Source organism: Apus apus, chromosome 1 (assembly GCF_020740795.1).
Source record: "Apus apus isolate bApuApu2 chromosome 1, bApuApu2.pri.cur, whole genome shotgun sequence".
Classification (NCBI taxonomy): Eukaryota; Metazoa; Chordata; class Aves; order Apodiformes; family Apodidae; genus Apus; species Apus apus.
The window spans coordinates 19,684,303-19,701,553 of NC_067282.1; the positions used below are offsets into that span (position 1 = coordinate 19,684,303).

Below are 17,251 nucleotides of genomic sequence, written 5' to 3' on the forward strand. Positions count from 1 at the left end.
TGTTAAGTAGTCTATAACCTTCTCAACTTTCACAGTCTTCAGGAAATTTGCAATCCCAAACAACATATTTTGGTTTGTATGGTATAGTAATCATTAACATAAGTCACTGGATCAAAATTTGAAGATAATTCTTATTGCTAAATGTGAGGACAGTTCCTGTACTTCCTTCCTTTAAAGTAATAAGATTGAATTATTTGCATTGGTTAATACTACATGAATTTTCAAAAGTCAGCTTAAAACAGCTGAATTTCATTGTGACTATGATCTATTAGAGAATTTGGATAATTAAGTACGTCTAAAATCCTAGTCATTTCATGTGTAACTTCTTTCCTCTTAAAGCTAACAAGACACTTAAGTGACATAGTGGCCAAAAAGAAGCTGCTAGATCCTTATCTTTTTGCAGCAGGTCTGCAGAAGAAGGCACACTCGCCATCCTGGTGGACTACTTGAACATGTATCTGCAGTGTAGCCTTGTGGCAAACAGGTTTCATAGAGTACTGGGCAGCATCACTCCACTCCTAGGAGACTGCATCTGGAATACTGTGTTAGGCAGCTCCAGTATGACAGATCAATGAGCAGACTGAGGAGACGCACTCAGGGTGCCATTCAGATGGTCAGGGAGTGGAAGCAGATGCAGTATAAGAGGATGAGGATGTTGTGTTTGTTTACCCTGCAGAAAAAAAAAGTCTTAAAGGGGGCTTGTAATCTCTGCCTGCTACTAGAAGGGCTAGAGATATGATGAAGCCAGAGTTCACCTGAAGTACCGTGTCCAGTTCTGGAGTCCCCAGCAGAAGGACATGGAGCTTCTGGAGCGAGTCCAGAGGAGGGCCACAGAGATTACGAGAGGGCTGAAGCACCTCTCCTGTGAGGACAGGCTGAAAGAGTTGGAAATGTTCAGCCTGGAGAAGAGAAGGCTCCGAGGAGATCTCATAGCAGCATTCCAGTACCTGAAGGGGCTACAGGAAAGCTGGGGAGGGGCTTTTTACAAGGGTGTGTAGTGATAGCATGAGGGATAATGGATTAAAACTGAAATAGAGGAGATATAGAGTAGACATCGGGAAGAAATTCTTTGGTGTGAGGGTGGCGAGACACTGGCACAGGTTGCCCAGGGAGGTTGTGGATGCCCCCTTCTTGGAAATGTTCAAGGCCAGGTTGGATGGGACTCTGAGCAACCTGATCTAGTGGGAGGTATCCTTGCCAGTGCAGGGGGGTTGGATCTATATGATCTCTAAGGTCCCTTCCAACCCAAACCATTCTATGTTTCTATGATTCTTCTCAGAGGTGCACAGCCAAAGGACAAGAGGCAGTGGTTATAGGTTGCAGTGAGGCAAAATGCAACTGGATAAAAGAAGGGGGGAGGAGTGGAATATCACTGTTTGAATATGTAACCATGGGAACAGGTCACCCAGGGAGGCTTTTGAGTCCCTTTCCTCAGAGGTATTAAAATTCTGCCTGGACAAGACCCTGAGCACCCTGCTGTGAGTAGGAGGTAGGACTAGGTGACCTCCAGAGGTGACTTCTGGCTTGCATTTTTCTGTGATTCCATCTTGCCTTGTCTTCAGCTGATAGTCTGGCAGAGCTCAGGTTGCTTACAGACCCCATGTCAGATTTTCTAGTCCAATATAGAAGTCTTAGATACTCAAGGGCATCTAAAATAAGCTGAAGGCCAAGCAGGGAACACCAAAGGATGTAAAATGGCACTAGCCAGCTGTGTTGGCAACTGAGTCACGCCCCATCTGTTTAATTGGTCCTCTTACATTGTCCTCTGCCCCAGTCCAGTAAGCATGCACAGAATACTCCTGAAACATAGTGCTGGTGTTGACTGTATGAAAATACACTCACGGTTTGTTTCGCATTTGTTTTTGGTGTTGTTTTTTTTAAATAAATAATTGGAGGAAATAAGAATTACCTATTATACGGAAGATAGAGCAGTTAAAGTATTTTAACTTGCTGAGATGCTCAGATCAGCTGTCTTCTCTGCATTCAGGGTATCAGATGATCATGCGTCATCTCCTTTAGTAGTTTCCTTTTCACCTTACCTGCCCGAGGACTGTGTTTCACCTTGTTCTGTTAAAGTTATTCATCATGCAACAAATTCTGGATTCATTAGGCCCCAGAGGAAAGGTGACACGTCTTTTTTTCAAGTTGCTATGTGAGAAACATCATCTCCTATTCCTACCATGGTTTCTACATGCAATAATCCATTTTACATGGGTTCATTTTTTATACTTAAAATAAAGTATTTTATAAGCATAACACCTAGATGGATAAAATCATAGTTACCCAAATGACTCTGAGAGGGTAAGTGCTACCACCCACCCCTGTTGGGTTGCCAGTGTCTGCAATGATCATTAAGAACTGATTTTTTAAAGATGTCTAGACTCGTGTTCAACCATAGAGAACAACAAAGTGTAAGAAGCACTGACAGTAAAGCAGCCTTACTTTGATCTGAGAAGACATAATTGTTGCATCTATTGCATAAAAGGAGAACTGGGAGAAAAAGGGGAAACAGGAGTAGCAAGTGTTCCATTAATGTATTAGAGAAGTTTTTCAAGATGATGGGACATGTATGATATGGACATAAAATACATATATACAACATACTGCATATTTTTTGTAATAATGCATTTGTTCTACTAAAAGATGAGTAAGTACTTCCATGCCATTCTGTACGAAAATGTGACTAATTTTATTCTTTTGAAAGTAATAACTTTACATTTATTAGCATTATATTACTCATTAACTAAATCTGTAGGACTATTACATTTTTAATACACTTTTAATGTGATCTTATTTTAAATAAGGTGCTTTAATACAATTTTAAAAAACCTAAAAAATGAAGCTGCATAGCAGTACCCCAGAGCACTCGGGATGTTGGCTTATATTGAACACTTCAGTGATTCTGAACACTTCAGTGATTCTGGAGCACGCGGCAGCGCAGAGCAGAGAGCGGCAGCAGCCATCACAGGAAGTGGCGCGAGGGCAGGCGCGAGGGCAGGCAGGGAGCAGTGGGTGCCTCATAGCAAGACAGGCAAACTAGTAGCTAGATAGATCATGGTCGCAACGCGCCCGAAAACCATAGTGAAGAAGAATGTGGGGACTCAGACAGAGCTCCCAAGCAGGCATGCAGCCGTGCAGGTCTCTGGCTGCAGTGAATGCCTGTGCCTGACACTGGTATCGGAGGGAGACAGTGAGAACACGTGTGTGCGGTGTGAACAAGTAAACGATCTCCTCAGGCAGGTGGTTGAACTGACAGAGGAGGTTGAAAGACTACGGACCATTAGAGAGTGTGAGAGAGAAATAGATTGGTGGAGTTGTACCCTGAGGCAGGGGCAGATGCAAGAGGTTGAGGAGGTTGAGAAAGTGACGGATCCCCTCCCCTCCTGTCACCAGACAGAAGCAGAGGACTTAAGAGATATGAAGGAATGGAAGGAGGTCCGACCTCGTAGAGGCAAGAAAAAATCCTCCCAACCTCTTCCGCCCTCCCAATTGCCCTTGAACAATAGATATGAGGCCTTAGAAATTCAGGGACAGGAAAATGAAGTTGAAGGAGTAGACTTATCTAATGAAGCACCTAGGACTTGTCAGTCACCCCGAGTCCTTAGGACTTCTTCAATCAAGAAGGAAAGGAGAGTAATTGTGGTGGGCAACTCCCTTCTGAGGGGAACAGAAGGGCCCATCTGTCGACCGGACCCATCCCACAGGGAGGTCTGTTGCCTCCCTGGGGCTCGGATTAGGGATGTTAAAAGGAAACTCCCTAATCTTGTAGAGTCCTCCGATTACTACCCACTGCTGATTTTTCAGGTTGGCAGTGACGAAATCATTACACAAAATGTAAGGGCAATGAAGAGAGACTTCAGGGCCCTGGGACGGCTAGTTAGGGGGTCTGGAGCACAAGTAGTGTTTGCCTCCATTCCTCCTGCAAGAATGGGTGGGGAGGTAAATAGGAAGAGGTTACAGGTCAACGAATGGCTAAGAGACTGGTGCCAAAGACAGGGTTTTGGTTTTTTTGATCATGGGCTGCTCTACGAGACACCTGGCCTGATGGTGGCAGGTGGGATGCACCTGTCCCAGAGGGGGAAGAGGCTTTTGGGGCAGGACTTAGCAGGGCTCATCGAGAGGGCTTTAAACTAGGCGTGATGGGGGAAGGGGAGAAAACTGAGTCTGTTAGGGACAAGCCCAAGAGGAACACACCAGGGCCCGAAGGCAGGTGGTCTGAGGAGGATTTGGTCCCACCAGAGTGCTCTGTTTGCTTCCTGAAATGCCTGTATGCTAATGCACGCAGTATGGGGAATAAGCAGGAAGAGTTAGAGGTCTGTGTGCGGTCTAAGGGTTATGATCTGGTAGCAATAACAGAGACATGGTGGGACAGCTCACATGACTGGAATGTGTTCATGGATGGTTATGTGCTTTTTAGGAAAGATAGGGCGGGGAAGCGAGGTGGTGGAGTTGCTCTTTATGTGAGAGAGCAACTAGAATGCATTGAGTTTTGTGCAGGGGCCGATGAGGGGCAAGTTGAAAGTCTGTGGGTAAGAATTAAGGGGCAGGCTGGTGTGGGTGATACAGTTGTGGGGGTCTACTACAGACCTCCAGATCAAGATGAGGAAGTTGATGAGGCTTTCTACAGGCAGTTGAAAGCAGCCTCACAACTACAGGCCCTAGTCCTCATGGGAGATTTTAACTACCCCGATATCTGCTGGAAGACTTACACAGCCAGCCTTTCACAGTCTAGGAGGTTCCTCCAGTGCATTGACGATAACTTCTTAATGCAAATGGTGGACAAGCCAACTAGAAGAGGAGCACTCCTGGATCTTGTATTAACTAACAAGGAGGGCCTTGTTGAAGCAGTGGTGGTCAATGGCAGCCTTGGCTGCAGTGATCACGAGATGGTGGAGTTCAGGATCCTGTGTGGAAGGAACAGAATACCCAGCAGGATCAGAACCCTGGACTTCCACAAAGCAAACTTTGGCCTCCTTAATCAACTGTTAAGGGAAATCCCATGGGACAGGGAGCTAGAAGGTAAAGGGGCTCAAGATAGCTGGTCAACATTCAAGGACCACTTCTTGCGAGCACAGGATCAGAGCATCCCAATGGTTAGGAAATCTAGTAAGGGAGCTAGGAGACCTGCATGGTTAAAAAAGGAACTACTGGGCAAACTCAAGTGGAAGAGGAAAATCTACAGATCATGGAAGGAGGGGCTGGTCACTTGGGAGGAATATAGGTCTGTTGTCAGAGGATGTAGGGAGGCAATTAGGAAAGCTAAGGCCTCCTTGGAACTTAACCTTGCAAGTCAGGTTAAGGATAATAGAAAGGGCTTTTTCAAATACATAGCTAACAAATCTAACACTAGAGGCAATATTGGCCCTCTGATGAACGAGGTGGGAGCCCTGGTGACAGAGGATATAAAGAAGGCAGAGGTGCTGAACGCCTTCTTTGCCTCTGTCTTTACTCCTGCAGGCTTTCACCATGAGCCTCAGATTCATATAGCCCCAGAAGAAGTCAAGATAGAGGAGGAGTTTGCCCAGGTAGATGAGGATTGGGTTAGGGATCAGTTGAGTAATCTGGACATCCATAAATCGATGGGTCCGGATGGAATGCACCCAAGGGTGCTGAGGGAGCTGGCGGAGGTCATTGCTAGTCCACTCTCCATCATCTTCGGTAAGTCATGGGTAACAGGAGAGGTGCCTGAGGACTGGAGGGTAGCAAATGTCACTCCAGTCTACAAGAAGGGCAAGAAGGAGGACCCGGGTAACTATAGACCGGTCAGCCTCACCTCCATCCCTGGAAAGGTGATGGAACAACTTGTTCTTGTCACTATCTCCAGGCATATCAAGGATATGGGGGTCATCAGGAGCAGTCAGCATGGTTTTACCAAGGGTAAATCATGTTTGACTAACCTCATAGCCTTCTATGAGGAAATTACTAGGTGGATAGATGATGGTAGAGCGGTAGATGTGGTATACCTTGATTTCAGTAAAGCATTTGAGACCGTCTCTCACAGCATCCTTGTAGATAAGTTGATCAGGTATGGGTTTGGTGATCAGGTAGTGAGATGGATCAAGAACTGGTTGAAAGGAAGAAGTCAGAGAGTTGTAGTCAATGGGGCAGAATCTGGTTGGAGGTGTGTGACCAGTGGAGTCCCTCAGGGGTCGGTACTGGGACCGGTGTTGTTCAACATCTTCATCAACGACCTGGATGAGGGTATAGAATGTACCCTCAGCAAGTTTGCTGATGACACAAAGCTGGGAGGAGTGGCTGACACACCAGAAGGCTGTGCTGCCATTCAGAGGGACTTAGACAGGCTGGAGAGTTGGGCGGGGAGAAACATGATGAAGTTCAACAAGGGCAAGTGTAGAGTTCTGCATTTGGGGAAGAAAAACACCATGCACCAGTACAGGTTGGGGGCTGACCTGCTGGAGAGCAGTGTAGGAGAAAGGGACCTGGGAATCCTGGTAGACAGGAGGATGACCATGAGCCAGCAATGTGCCCTTGTGGCCAAGAAGGCCAACGGCATCCTGAGGTGCATTAGAAAGGGTGTGGTTAGTAGGTCAAGAGAGGTTCTCCTACCTCTTTATTCTGCATTGGTGAGGCCGCATCTGGAGTATTGTGTCCAGTTCTGGGCCCCTCAGTTCAAGAAGGACAGGGATCTGCTTGAGAGAGTCCAGCGCAGAGCTACAAAGATGATTAAGGGAGTAGAACATCTCCCTGATGAGGAGAGGCTGAGGGAGCTGGGTCTCTTTAGCTTGGAGAAAAGGAGACTGAGGGGTGACCTCATTAATGTTTACAAATACGTAAAGGGTGAGTGTCAGGGAGATGGAGTTAGGCTTTTCTCAGTGATGACCAGTGATAGGACAAGGGGTAATGGGTGGAAATTGGAGCATAGGAGGTTCAAGGTGAATATGCGGAAAAATTTTTTTACTGTGAGAGTGACAGAGCACTGGAACAGGCTGCCCAAAGAGGTTGTGGAGTCTCCTTCACTGGAGTCATTCAAAACCCACCTGGATGCGTTCTTGTGTGATGTGCTCTAGGTGACCCTGCTCTAGCAGGGGGGGTTGGACTAGATGATCTTTGAGGTCCCTTCCAACCCCTAAGATTCTATGATTCTATGATGATTCTATGATTCTATGTGGTAGAAGAGCGAGGCATACAGAGCAGGTGATAGCCATAGGTTATCAGAAATTATGGATAGCAGAAGAGACTAAAGATCTGAAATTAAATCAGTAATATCAGTATTTGAAAACATTTGTGGATATGTATTTTATGGCAAGCCCTATTTTTGCTAGAAGATTCATTGCCATCTTGTCCTTCCACATTTGTATTTGGCTGGAGTTCACAGGTTGAGTAGCAGTAGAAGGGAATTTATTTAAATGCTTTCTGACTGAAATGGATTCACTAAAGAAAAGACCTTCCTTCTCTGGAAAACCACCTAGGGGAGTCAAGAGTGAGGAGGAGAAACAAAAAGGAAGACTGTTCAGCGGTGTGCTCCTTTGCACGCAACAGGTCAATTGTTTTTGGAACAGTTTTTCATCATTCAAAGTGGCATCCTCTGTGTCAAGAAGTATGTGGTGTGATGATCACATACAAGGTCTGTATCAGATCTGCAGGTGTTAAAGGAGGACGTGTAAAGATACAACAGGCAATTATCAGTCAGCCTTATTAGCAAGGATAATGGGTCAACCTGGGAATTCCTGCACATTACTCAGGACTGCATCCAGGTGAGATTTTAATATCTCCAGAGCAGGGGACTCCACAACCTCCCTGGGCAGCCTATTGCAGTGCTTCATTAACCTCACAGTAAAGAAGTTTTCCTCATACTTAAATGGAGCTTCCCATGTTCCAGCATTTGTCCGCTGCCCCTCATCCTGTCACTAGCCCTGTGGAGTGTCAGCCATCCCTCCCAGTTTGGTATCATCAGTGAACTTACTGAGGATACCCTCTGTCCCCTCATCCAGGTCATTGACGAGTATGTTGAACAAGACTTGACCCAGCACCAACTCCTGGGACGCACTGCTGGCTGAAGACCTCCAACTTGACCCTGCACGATTGGTCTCAACCCTTTGAGCTCTGTCACTCAACCTGCTCTAAATCCACCTCACTGTCCAATTTTCTACAAATCCTGTTATGCCTCTCTTTCCTCATCTATCTGTGGAGATTTTTCTCTGGTTTTCCCCTGTCTCACTATTTTAGGGGGGTACTGCCTTAATTTCTTATTTTAAAGGTGTTCTACCTTGTCTGGAGTAATCAGAGTGGAAGAAAAGAGGAGAGCCCAGGAGTGTGTTCGTGTGGTCTAATGTTAAAAACATTTAGGTGAGAGTGGAAAGGCTGAGTCCCAGTCCCTCTTGAATGGGATCAGTGCCTACATGGACCAGTTTAATTAAACTGATACATATATATATATATATAGCATCTCCATTTGTATGAGTATGGAGTTTCATATTGGACATCATGCCTGAAATTTGCATGAGAGAGGGCAGATGAGAAAGTCAGTCTGCACATCATGTGTTTGTTATCTATGCCTCTTTACTTTGATTAGGTGAGAGAAAACAGAATTTGGTCCAAGGTATGTAAATGCTATTTAGTGTGTATATATTAATCCTGAATTCAAACAGTTAAAGCAGCTCCTGTATTTTATAACTGTTTTCTTTTGTCATGTCTTACCTCTCTGTAGAATATGCAGATTTACAAATTATATTAATTAATTAATGCTGTTTGGGGTAAGTATTTCCTGTTCTTGCTATGAGAAATATGAAAAATCTTACTTTGACAAGATTGCTTGTGAAATAGATTCAGCAAGTGAGCAGATCAAGAGGATAAATGAACTCCTAGAAAAGATCGAGTTAGGCTGATGCCATTCATGTCACACTTCTCCAGTTCTTTCAAAATCATTTTTTTCCAGTGCTTTATAGTCAATTAAAACCTCTATGTCTACCAAGGTACTGAGTAGGAAAGAGCAGAAATGCCACTATTAGGCCCAGCAATATATTTTCAAAGATGACTGCCTTTGTACCAAGGAAGTCAGTAGATAGCATTCCCTCTAAACATAATTTTCATCACATGAAGTATTTTTCTGTGATTGTGTCAATAATTAACAATTATATATAACTTAACAGTATATGTTTCTGACTCTTCTAGATACATTGCTGGTTATTGTTAGCAGCACATACACTTACAGCATTTTCTAATCAGTATTTGAAGGATTACTCACACTGTAAAACCAGCTTAGAAGTGAATCTGTGGGAGGTCTAAAGGCACCTACTTTAAAGGACGTATACCTGAAGTTTAAGTCTTCAGGACCTTTACTCAGTTATTAATTCTTTTAATTAGTAAATATTCTATAGATATATAAAATATTTGCTTTAAGCATGCCAGATCTGCTAAAATATTGACAGCACTGAAAAGGAAAATACGTAACTTTGTCAGAGCCTACAGAATAAGCATTTGTATTTCTATCTCATCTACTCAGTCTAGTCCAGCAGATATTTCAATGGCATGCTTTTTAGAATGGGTTCTGACAATAAGCAGGATCAGGAGAAGAAGAGGTGGTAGTACAACTGTTTTCTCCAGCAGTCCTACAACCCATGTTGATGCTGGAAGATAGAGACTTGGGTTTCTCTCTTCTGGAGGAAATAAAGGGTCACAATAGTACCTTCCTTTTCTATACAGTATACAACATCTTCAACAAAAGAGACAAAGAATCACTCCTAAATCCCTTCCAGCAAAAGTGTGGTATCCTCATTGTGCCTGAGGCACCCGACCTGTATCTTGTCAGGCAGCAGAGGATTTGATTTGTGTTTCCTCTGCTCATTCTGAGTGCTGTAATCATGGTGTTGGATGAATGAGAAACTAGCCCCTGCAGCACCAGTAAAGTTGATAACAGCCAGTGTACTTAGGCCTTTGATTTGTTTAAATAAACAAGGATCTACCTACACTAGATGGCCAGTTTTATTACTGCAGCTGGGCAGAAACAGCAACAAGAAAACACCTTAACCAAGATTTTTTAGGAAAGCATTAATAGGGATCCATCCTTGTCTCACTTATCCAGAATGGCTTATTTTGCTGTAAAAAAAATAAAAAAAATAAAAAAAATTACTGTTTAACACCTTTTCACTGAATGAAGATATTTTCAGAGCTCACTTTTTGGAATATGCATCTCAGAAATAAAAATCATGTGCTTCAGAGGAGCTTTAGAGAAGGGTCAAATTGAGATCAGTCAGAGTGTGGTGGAGTGCACAAATCCAACAAAGTGTAATGTACTACAGAGTTCAGCCCTCTATACTGAGATATTTTCAAGTAGAATCAATTTCGGGTATTATGCCATAACATTGTTGCCCTAGTTGAGGACATTATGGCTTCGATAACCCTCCCCGTGCTTGAAGGGCAATTAAAAGCAACACTTTGTGTCTGTTGAGGGAAACAATAAGCAATTTGTATAGGACCTTCTGGTAAGCATCCCTCAGAATCAGCTAACATGCAGATTTTAGAAAATACCTGAATGTGTTTCTTAGCAGTGTTAACCATCAGTCACCTTAATGCCATTTTAATGCAAGATCTAATAGGAAAAAAAAAATCCTATTTCTTTTGCAAATTGCTACCTGGAATATATTTAAGGTGTATGAGAGTAGGCATGGTAAGACAGGCTCTTTCTGTGAAGGAAGCAGCTCAGTGCCTCTTGGTCCTGTGGATAGTCTGTGAATTAATTACCTTTATTAAATATTACTGAAAAATAATCTTAACTCCTTTGACTGTTCTCTGTAATTTTAATTCTAAACATAGATTTAGATGATGACTCTATCAAATAGACATTCAAACTTATATGATGTGAATTTTTAATTGATCAGGTTGTTAGAAAGGTATTAAGGGTTTGATTTATGTTTGCTTACCAAGCCAATACTGTAGAACATGATGTTTTACTGAATTTAGGATCTGGTAACATGTACAGACTCTCGCACACAATTGTTTTAATTTTTGGAGTACCAGATCCAATTACAAATGCTCTCACAGCTTTTTTGATCTCTTCTAAGAGATCAGTAACATAAGTTAGATATGTGGAGCTAAACTGGCCTTTGTTACTAAAGAGCTGAGAGTCCTGCCCTTGCATGGGATGTTTGTAATTTTAAAGCATTTGAGCCTTCCTAATCATAAGGGGGACGGTGCTTCAAAGACTTTGATAATTAGTTTCTATGTTAGGAAGGGGGAAAAAAAAAAGAAAAAAGAAAAAAAAAATATATTCTAGAGTCATACTGGTGAAAGAATATTAGCAGTTTCAACACTGAGAACATAAATGTTTCTCTTGATCAATTCATGAGGGATTTCCTAAATTCCTTGGAAACCTAACTTGAAAACAGATACAGTTTTGAAGACAAATTAGATCATATAAATAGACTCATCCAATTTCAGTACTTACACGGCCTCTATCCTTAGAATATCTGGGTGCTTCATGATCCTTAATATACTTAAATGAGTGGCTAAATTATTATTACCACAATGCAAATTATTAGCAATTTTATAGAAAATTGAAGAAAGCTGATGTAATTATTCTGTTATTCTACTGTGCTTTGCAGGTCCTAAAATGGTAGAATTCCATGGTCAGCAGTTTCAGATCAACTCAAAGGATGGCAAGCCACTTTTTACAGTGGATGAAAATGAGGTTGTAATTGGCACGGACAAACTTCGAGTCACAGGTTTGTAACAGTTTAAGAAATGCCCAGATACAAGTCACAGGAAAAGCACAATAAAAATGGCATTTTTAAATACATCACTGTGTGTGAACACAAGTTCTGGTTTTTCCTCATTATGAAATGGAAATGTGAAGATATTCTGACCCTTTTTCAATAAATAATCAATGAGAATTTTAACAGCAAAATAATAAAATGTATATATAATGATGTATAAATCTCTGTATGCACGTATTTTATTTTAAAGCCGTTAGTGATTGGAACTGTACTGGTGGGGGTTTTTTTGAATTATTTAATGTTTCCAGTGCACACTGTTAATTTAGGCTGGAAAAATTCTAGATCGTCCAGTTTGAGTTTTATAGAGTTTTATTTGCAAAAACTTTTTAGATGCGCTCTGATATTTTCATATGGTTTTATCTTTCAAAATGAAAGCTTCCCTGTTTCTGCTCTGCGTGTAGCACATGTATCATGGAATGGTATTTGTAGTGTATTTTAAATGTCATCTGTCAAAAGGCAAGTTTATCTTAGGTTATTTCTGCAAATCACCAAAGTACTCATTTACAAAGTAAGATGTCAAAGTTATCGCATGAAAAGCTATTGCCTTTCTTATGACCTGATAAAGGCAACCTTCGGTTTCCAGCTTTAAGGTTGCATTAAAACAGATAAATCAAGGTGTGATTTCTCTTTAAGTGGAAGAAGACATCAAAGGATATATTAAAATTATCCTGTAACTTGTTTTCAATTACCTTTCTAGCATTTTTAACATGATTGCAACTATGATATTTAACTTCTGTTAATTACTAGCCCTCTGAAATCTTGAGGTCTTACTTTGAATGGATATGTTCATATGATTTCGCTGTACAAAACTACAAATGTGGTGATAACTATGCAATTAGTGTTTCAAAGCCAAAGTTAAGTTATAATAAATGTTTTAATAAATTTTGTTTATGCCTGAGGGTCTTATCTTAAGTTTTTTTCTTTTTAACCTAAATGAAATTACAACTCTGTTTAACCAGGAAATCATATCAAATAATTATTGTTTGCCCAAGGGATGCTGAACTTTAATAGAAAAGCATGTTTAACAAAGATATGAAAAACTGCATAGTTGTTAACTGATTAGGAAAAGGTCTATCTCTGCTCAAAGTAAGTAAAAATCATTCATACATGAGTTCAAATTTATGCTAAAACATGTATTCTGACTTGTCTAACATTAATCTTTATACTGCAGGGATAATTGTTTACTCTAGCAAATATTGGAAAAAAGACACATTGCCTATTTCTTTTTTCCATGGTAGTACAATTCAAAAGCAAATCCATTAAAGTCAGTGAGGTTATTTCCTTGTATAATTAACACAAGTGAGAGGAGATTCATGCATACTTTGCTTCAAGTTAATTTATTAGAATTGTGATTTAAATGATACTATTAGCATGAAGGAAGAACTAGTAATACTTTGCATACTGAGATTTTTTTTTTTAACATTTTAGATAGAGAACAAGATCAATGTGAAATAAATTTTGAAAAGTTCATACCTTAAGAAGAAAACTACATCAGGCTTAAAATACACAAAGAACATTTTGAAGTTTTTTATGTGCAGTCTTATGAACTATTTGGTTTTAATTCTTATTTATGTGAGTTATGAAAGCTCAGTAAAAATATGTAACAAAATCTGACAGTTTTTAACTAAAATATAATACTGCAGTGAGCAAATATCTGTGATTTATGGTATTTTAGGAAAAAAATAGTCCAAGAGTAAGCAAACCCAAATGAACACCTCATAAGTTGTCATTTTCCAACAATTTGATATGTTTGACCTTATGTTGTATCAGTGAGACATTTTCTGGCCCATGTGGTACAATAAGGTAGTAACAGACTCTCTCTCTGTTTTCCTGTTACAAGCAAATGCCTGGGGAAAGCCATGAGTGGGAAAGTGTCTCAGATACTCCACAAGGTAACAGATGGGTCTAGATGACTATGTTCAGACAACTGAATTGGACCCCCAGTCAACACAGACAATGCAACCTAAACTGTGAAGAAGACACCAAGATCTGGCACATGGGGAGCTCTTCTGCTGACCAAATGCAGTTGTCTGCTTTAGGATGAGCTCAATAGCTCACTCATCTCCTTTGAATGTAGTGTCTGAGTTAGATGCTTAAACATAGGTGTCAAGTAGTGTTTGAAACACCTTAGGGGATGTGAGACACCACATGGTATCACTGTGCCTACAGGACACCACCTACACGGGAGACACTTCTTTGATCTTGGCAGCTGAAGGCTAGGCAGGATGTACAAGGGTATTTTAGATTGCAGTAGGTACATATGATTAGGCAATTGAATTCTGCCTTTAGCTCATCTGTGACCCCTACATTATAGACACTTAAATTTAAGTGTATAAAGCTGAAGCTCAGTTTAATCCCATATGATGATTAATGGTACCTGAAGGAACGTGTACTCCACTTACCTCCTCTCATATTATTTCAGTAATGATCTGCATCTTCTGCAGACATTTATAATGCTGCTACAAACGTACTGAACATCAGCATTCTGTTCTGGTAGGCTTTTATACATTTAGTTGGCATTGGTGACAGTGAAACCCAACTTGTAACACTGTATTGGCTGGCAAAGAGACTATGGCTATGTAACTAACAATATTGTCATTGGCTGGAAACAGTGCTGCTCCCCTTGCTTGCTCTGCAGACTTGTCAACTAGAAGTCTGATCACAGAAAGGAGAAAATAGGCTCAAGAATATAAAAGTATATACAATAGTAATACAATTAACATTCAACAGATAGAAAATAGTATCAACTACTGCACAAAAAAAAAGCTTTTTAACTAGTGCAAATAACTATATATCATGACTGTTACATCAGGTAATAATTTGGTGATGAGTAGACAAATTAATAGAAGGCAGTTGCTTATCCTCCATTTGAAGAAAAACTGGCAAGGCAGGGGGATCACTATCTTTAGGGAGAAGCATATTGCATCACCCTTTCTCCAGTTTAATAGTTCTTCTGATTGCTTGTCTTTCATAATGTCTTAAAAGTAATTGCTGAGTATTGTTGGTGATTTTCTGATGTTCTGTTCTATGGAAAGGTTTTCAGTTTGGGTAGCTAACACTGAAGTGCAGTGTGAAGGTGTGTGTTTAATTTAAACACTTCTACTCAGAAGAGAAACTAAGGAGGAAACAATTTGGGGGTGTGATTAACTATTCTGTTAGACTTTGAAGAGACAGATGGTCATAGAATCACAGAATCATAGAGTATCTTGAGTTGGAAGGACCCATGAGGATCATTGAGTCCCACTCCCTGATCCTCACCTCAAGCTAAACCATACGACTAAGAGCATCATCCAGACACTTCTTAAACTGTGACAGGCTTGGTGCCATGACCACTTTCCTGGGAAACCTGTTCCAGTCACAGGCCACCTTCTCAGTGAAGAGCCTTTTCCTAATGTCAAATCTGAACTTCCACTGATGCAGCTTCATTCCATTTCCTTGTAGTCCTTGCTTGATGGGGGTGGAGAAGAGGTGTTAATGAAACTTACTGACTTTGATCCTCTCATTAAGAAACTTAAGAAAGTGTTCAAACTTCAATGTTTGATGAAGAATTTTTTCTCACAGGAAGGCAAGGCTTTACTCTTGATTAGAGGTGACAGCTCTAGAATATGTAAATAATCCGTTTCATTCCCTCTTACACCACCACCACTCACTCAATGCTACCTCTCTCTCTTGAGCATTAACACTGATATTTCCTGCTGGCTTTCTTCCATCAGCTCCTACTCCCATGCAAGTGACACTGTCCCTGTTACCACTTACCTGTCTTTCAGAGCAGGGTGTCCATTTTAGGAAGTGGGAGAGGGGCTGAATTCCCTCCTTGGCCCAGGAAACTTCAATCCTGCAGTCCTACCTCGCAGGACAGTGCTCTCTGTCGCTGTACAAAATGTTAGGTGCCCAGCATGAGGGGACAGATGGGAGCAAGCACTCTTGATTTCTGCCAGCTAAGTGAAGCTCTGCCTCTGTGCCTCATTTCTTACTCTTTCATGGTTCACCTTCAAGAAGAGAAGAAGAGGGTGAGATCCCCAGAGCTGTTCACTGCTAAGCATGGCTTGCAGTCTTTTCCAGTAAGGACGGAATGCTCCCATGACAATGCTGTTTTATAAAGGCATTTGGAAAGATTATTTTTAATTAAAATCTTGTAATTAGTGGGGTTTAGTGCTGACTCTAGTGCCCTTGATTTGCACAGGCTTGAGAACTAGCAATACAATCGGGTTTCTCTTGGGAGTTTGGTCTCTCTGGTCTCTGCTCTCTCTGCCTTGTTTCTGAGCCACAGTGGTGCTTAGACCAAGAGACCTGCCATCTGGGACCTAAAACAAGGCTCTGCTTTATTTCTTGAGCAGCCATGATTGCACTCAAGCCTCACAAATCTCTCTTTGTGTAGATGTTTGCTCCACTCCTCCAAGCAGTTTTGCCAGGCTCCTCTTTCCAACATCTGTCTGTGCATATCTGGTCATATTTAACTTAAAAAGTCCAAACCTGGACAAAAATGTAAAAGTTGGACTAGAAGAGGCATCTTATTTATCAGCTCACACCCCTTTCATAGACAGACAAGTAGGTCATATAATTTATAATTTTATCAAGCGACATCTCAAATGCAATCACTTCTTTGTTTTTATATCCCTTTTTATATCACATTTTATGTGTGAACTTCTGTCTAAAAGGTGCTGCAGGAGAAATACAAAAAACTGTATTTAAACAGATCCCAGAGTGAAATTAGGAAAGCCTTTGAGACAGAAGAGTTTCCTTCACTGTTGTGATTTTTTTGTGCCTTGCAGCTCCTCGCATCCCTTAGTAAGACATCATGAGGGCACCTTTGGCACGTGGCTTCCCATGGGTGCTGCGAAGTGTCCCCAGCACTCATCAGCCCACTCGTGAGTGGGCTGCAGATCTATTTTTGAGAATGGCTCTAAAAGTTCCCTCAAGTCTCAGTAGGGCATTCTGAATTGTAGTTAGTTGAAAAGAAGATTTCTGAGTAATAAAGTTTAGGAATGTTGCCAAGGCAAAGCATTTAAGATCAGCAAATGTTACTAGACAAGTTAGTTTGAGCTTAAATAATTGACAAGAGAGCTCATGTGTAAAGAGGTAAGCCTAAACCTGGACGGCCTGAAAAAGGCATATTGGCAAAATAATTGAGATACCCCTTTATTAGTTATTTGTCCTTTTCATTTCTGTCACCTCTTTTGCAGTCTGTCTCAGCTGAAATAATCAATAATTACTTATTTTCTTCCAAGACCATGATAAAATGTTCCATCACATTTGGCCCCACTAGTAACATGCCCCTCACTCATCATTCACTGTTTGCAATTTTAAGACCTATCAGTCAATTTTAATCTATATAATGCATTCCAGGCTGATTTGTGTTGCTCTGATCTCTTAATCAAAATATGATGTGACATCAAAGTAAATGCCTGTGGAAGTTTATTACAGCCGTACTGTTGCCTTTATTGGCCAAGCTTGTAACCTCATTTACAATTCAAAGATATAAATTCATTTAGTAATGTCAATACCCAGTGCTGCACTGC

At 41.1% G+C, this 17,251-nt stretch overlaps 1 protein-coding gene across 3 annotated transcripts in view; it reads left to right on the forward strand.

The window, feature by feature from the left end:
• SGCG (sarcoglycan gamma) overlaps positions 1 to 17,251 on the forward strand; it is a 127,602-nt gene that overhangs the window by 79,615 nt on the left and 30,736 nt on the right. For all 3 annotated transcript variants that reach the window (XM_051608557.1, XM_051608556.1, XM_051608558.1), the window contains one exon: positions 11,562 to 11,681. In XM_051608557.1, the coding sequence (XP_051464517.1) occupies positions 11,562 to 11,681 (120 nt within the window). The remainder of the gene's footprint in view (positions 1 to 11,561; positions 11,682 to 17,251) is intronic.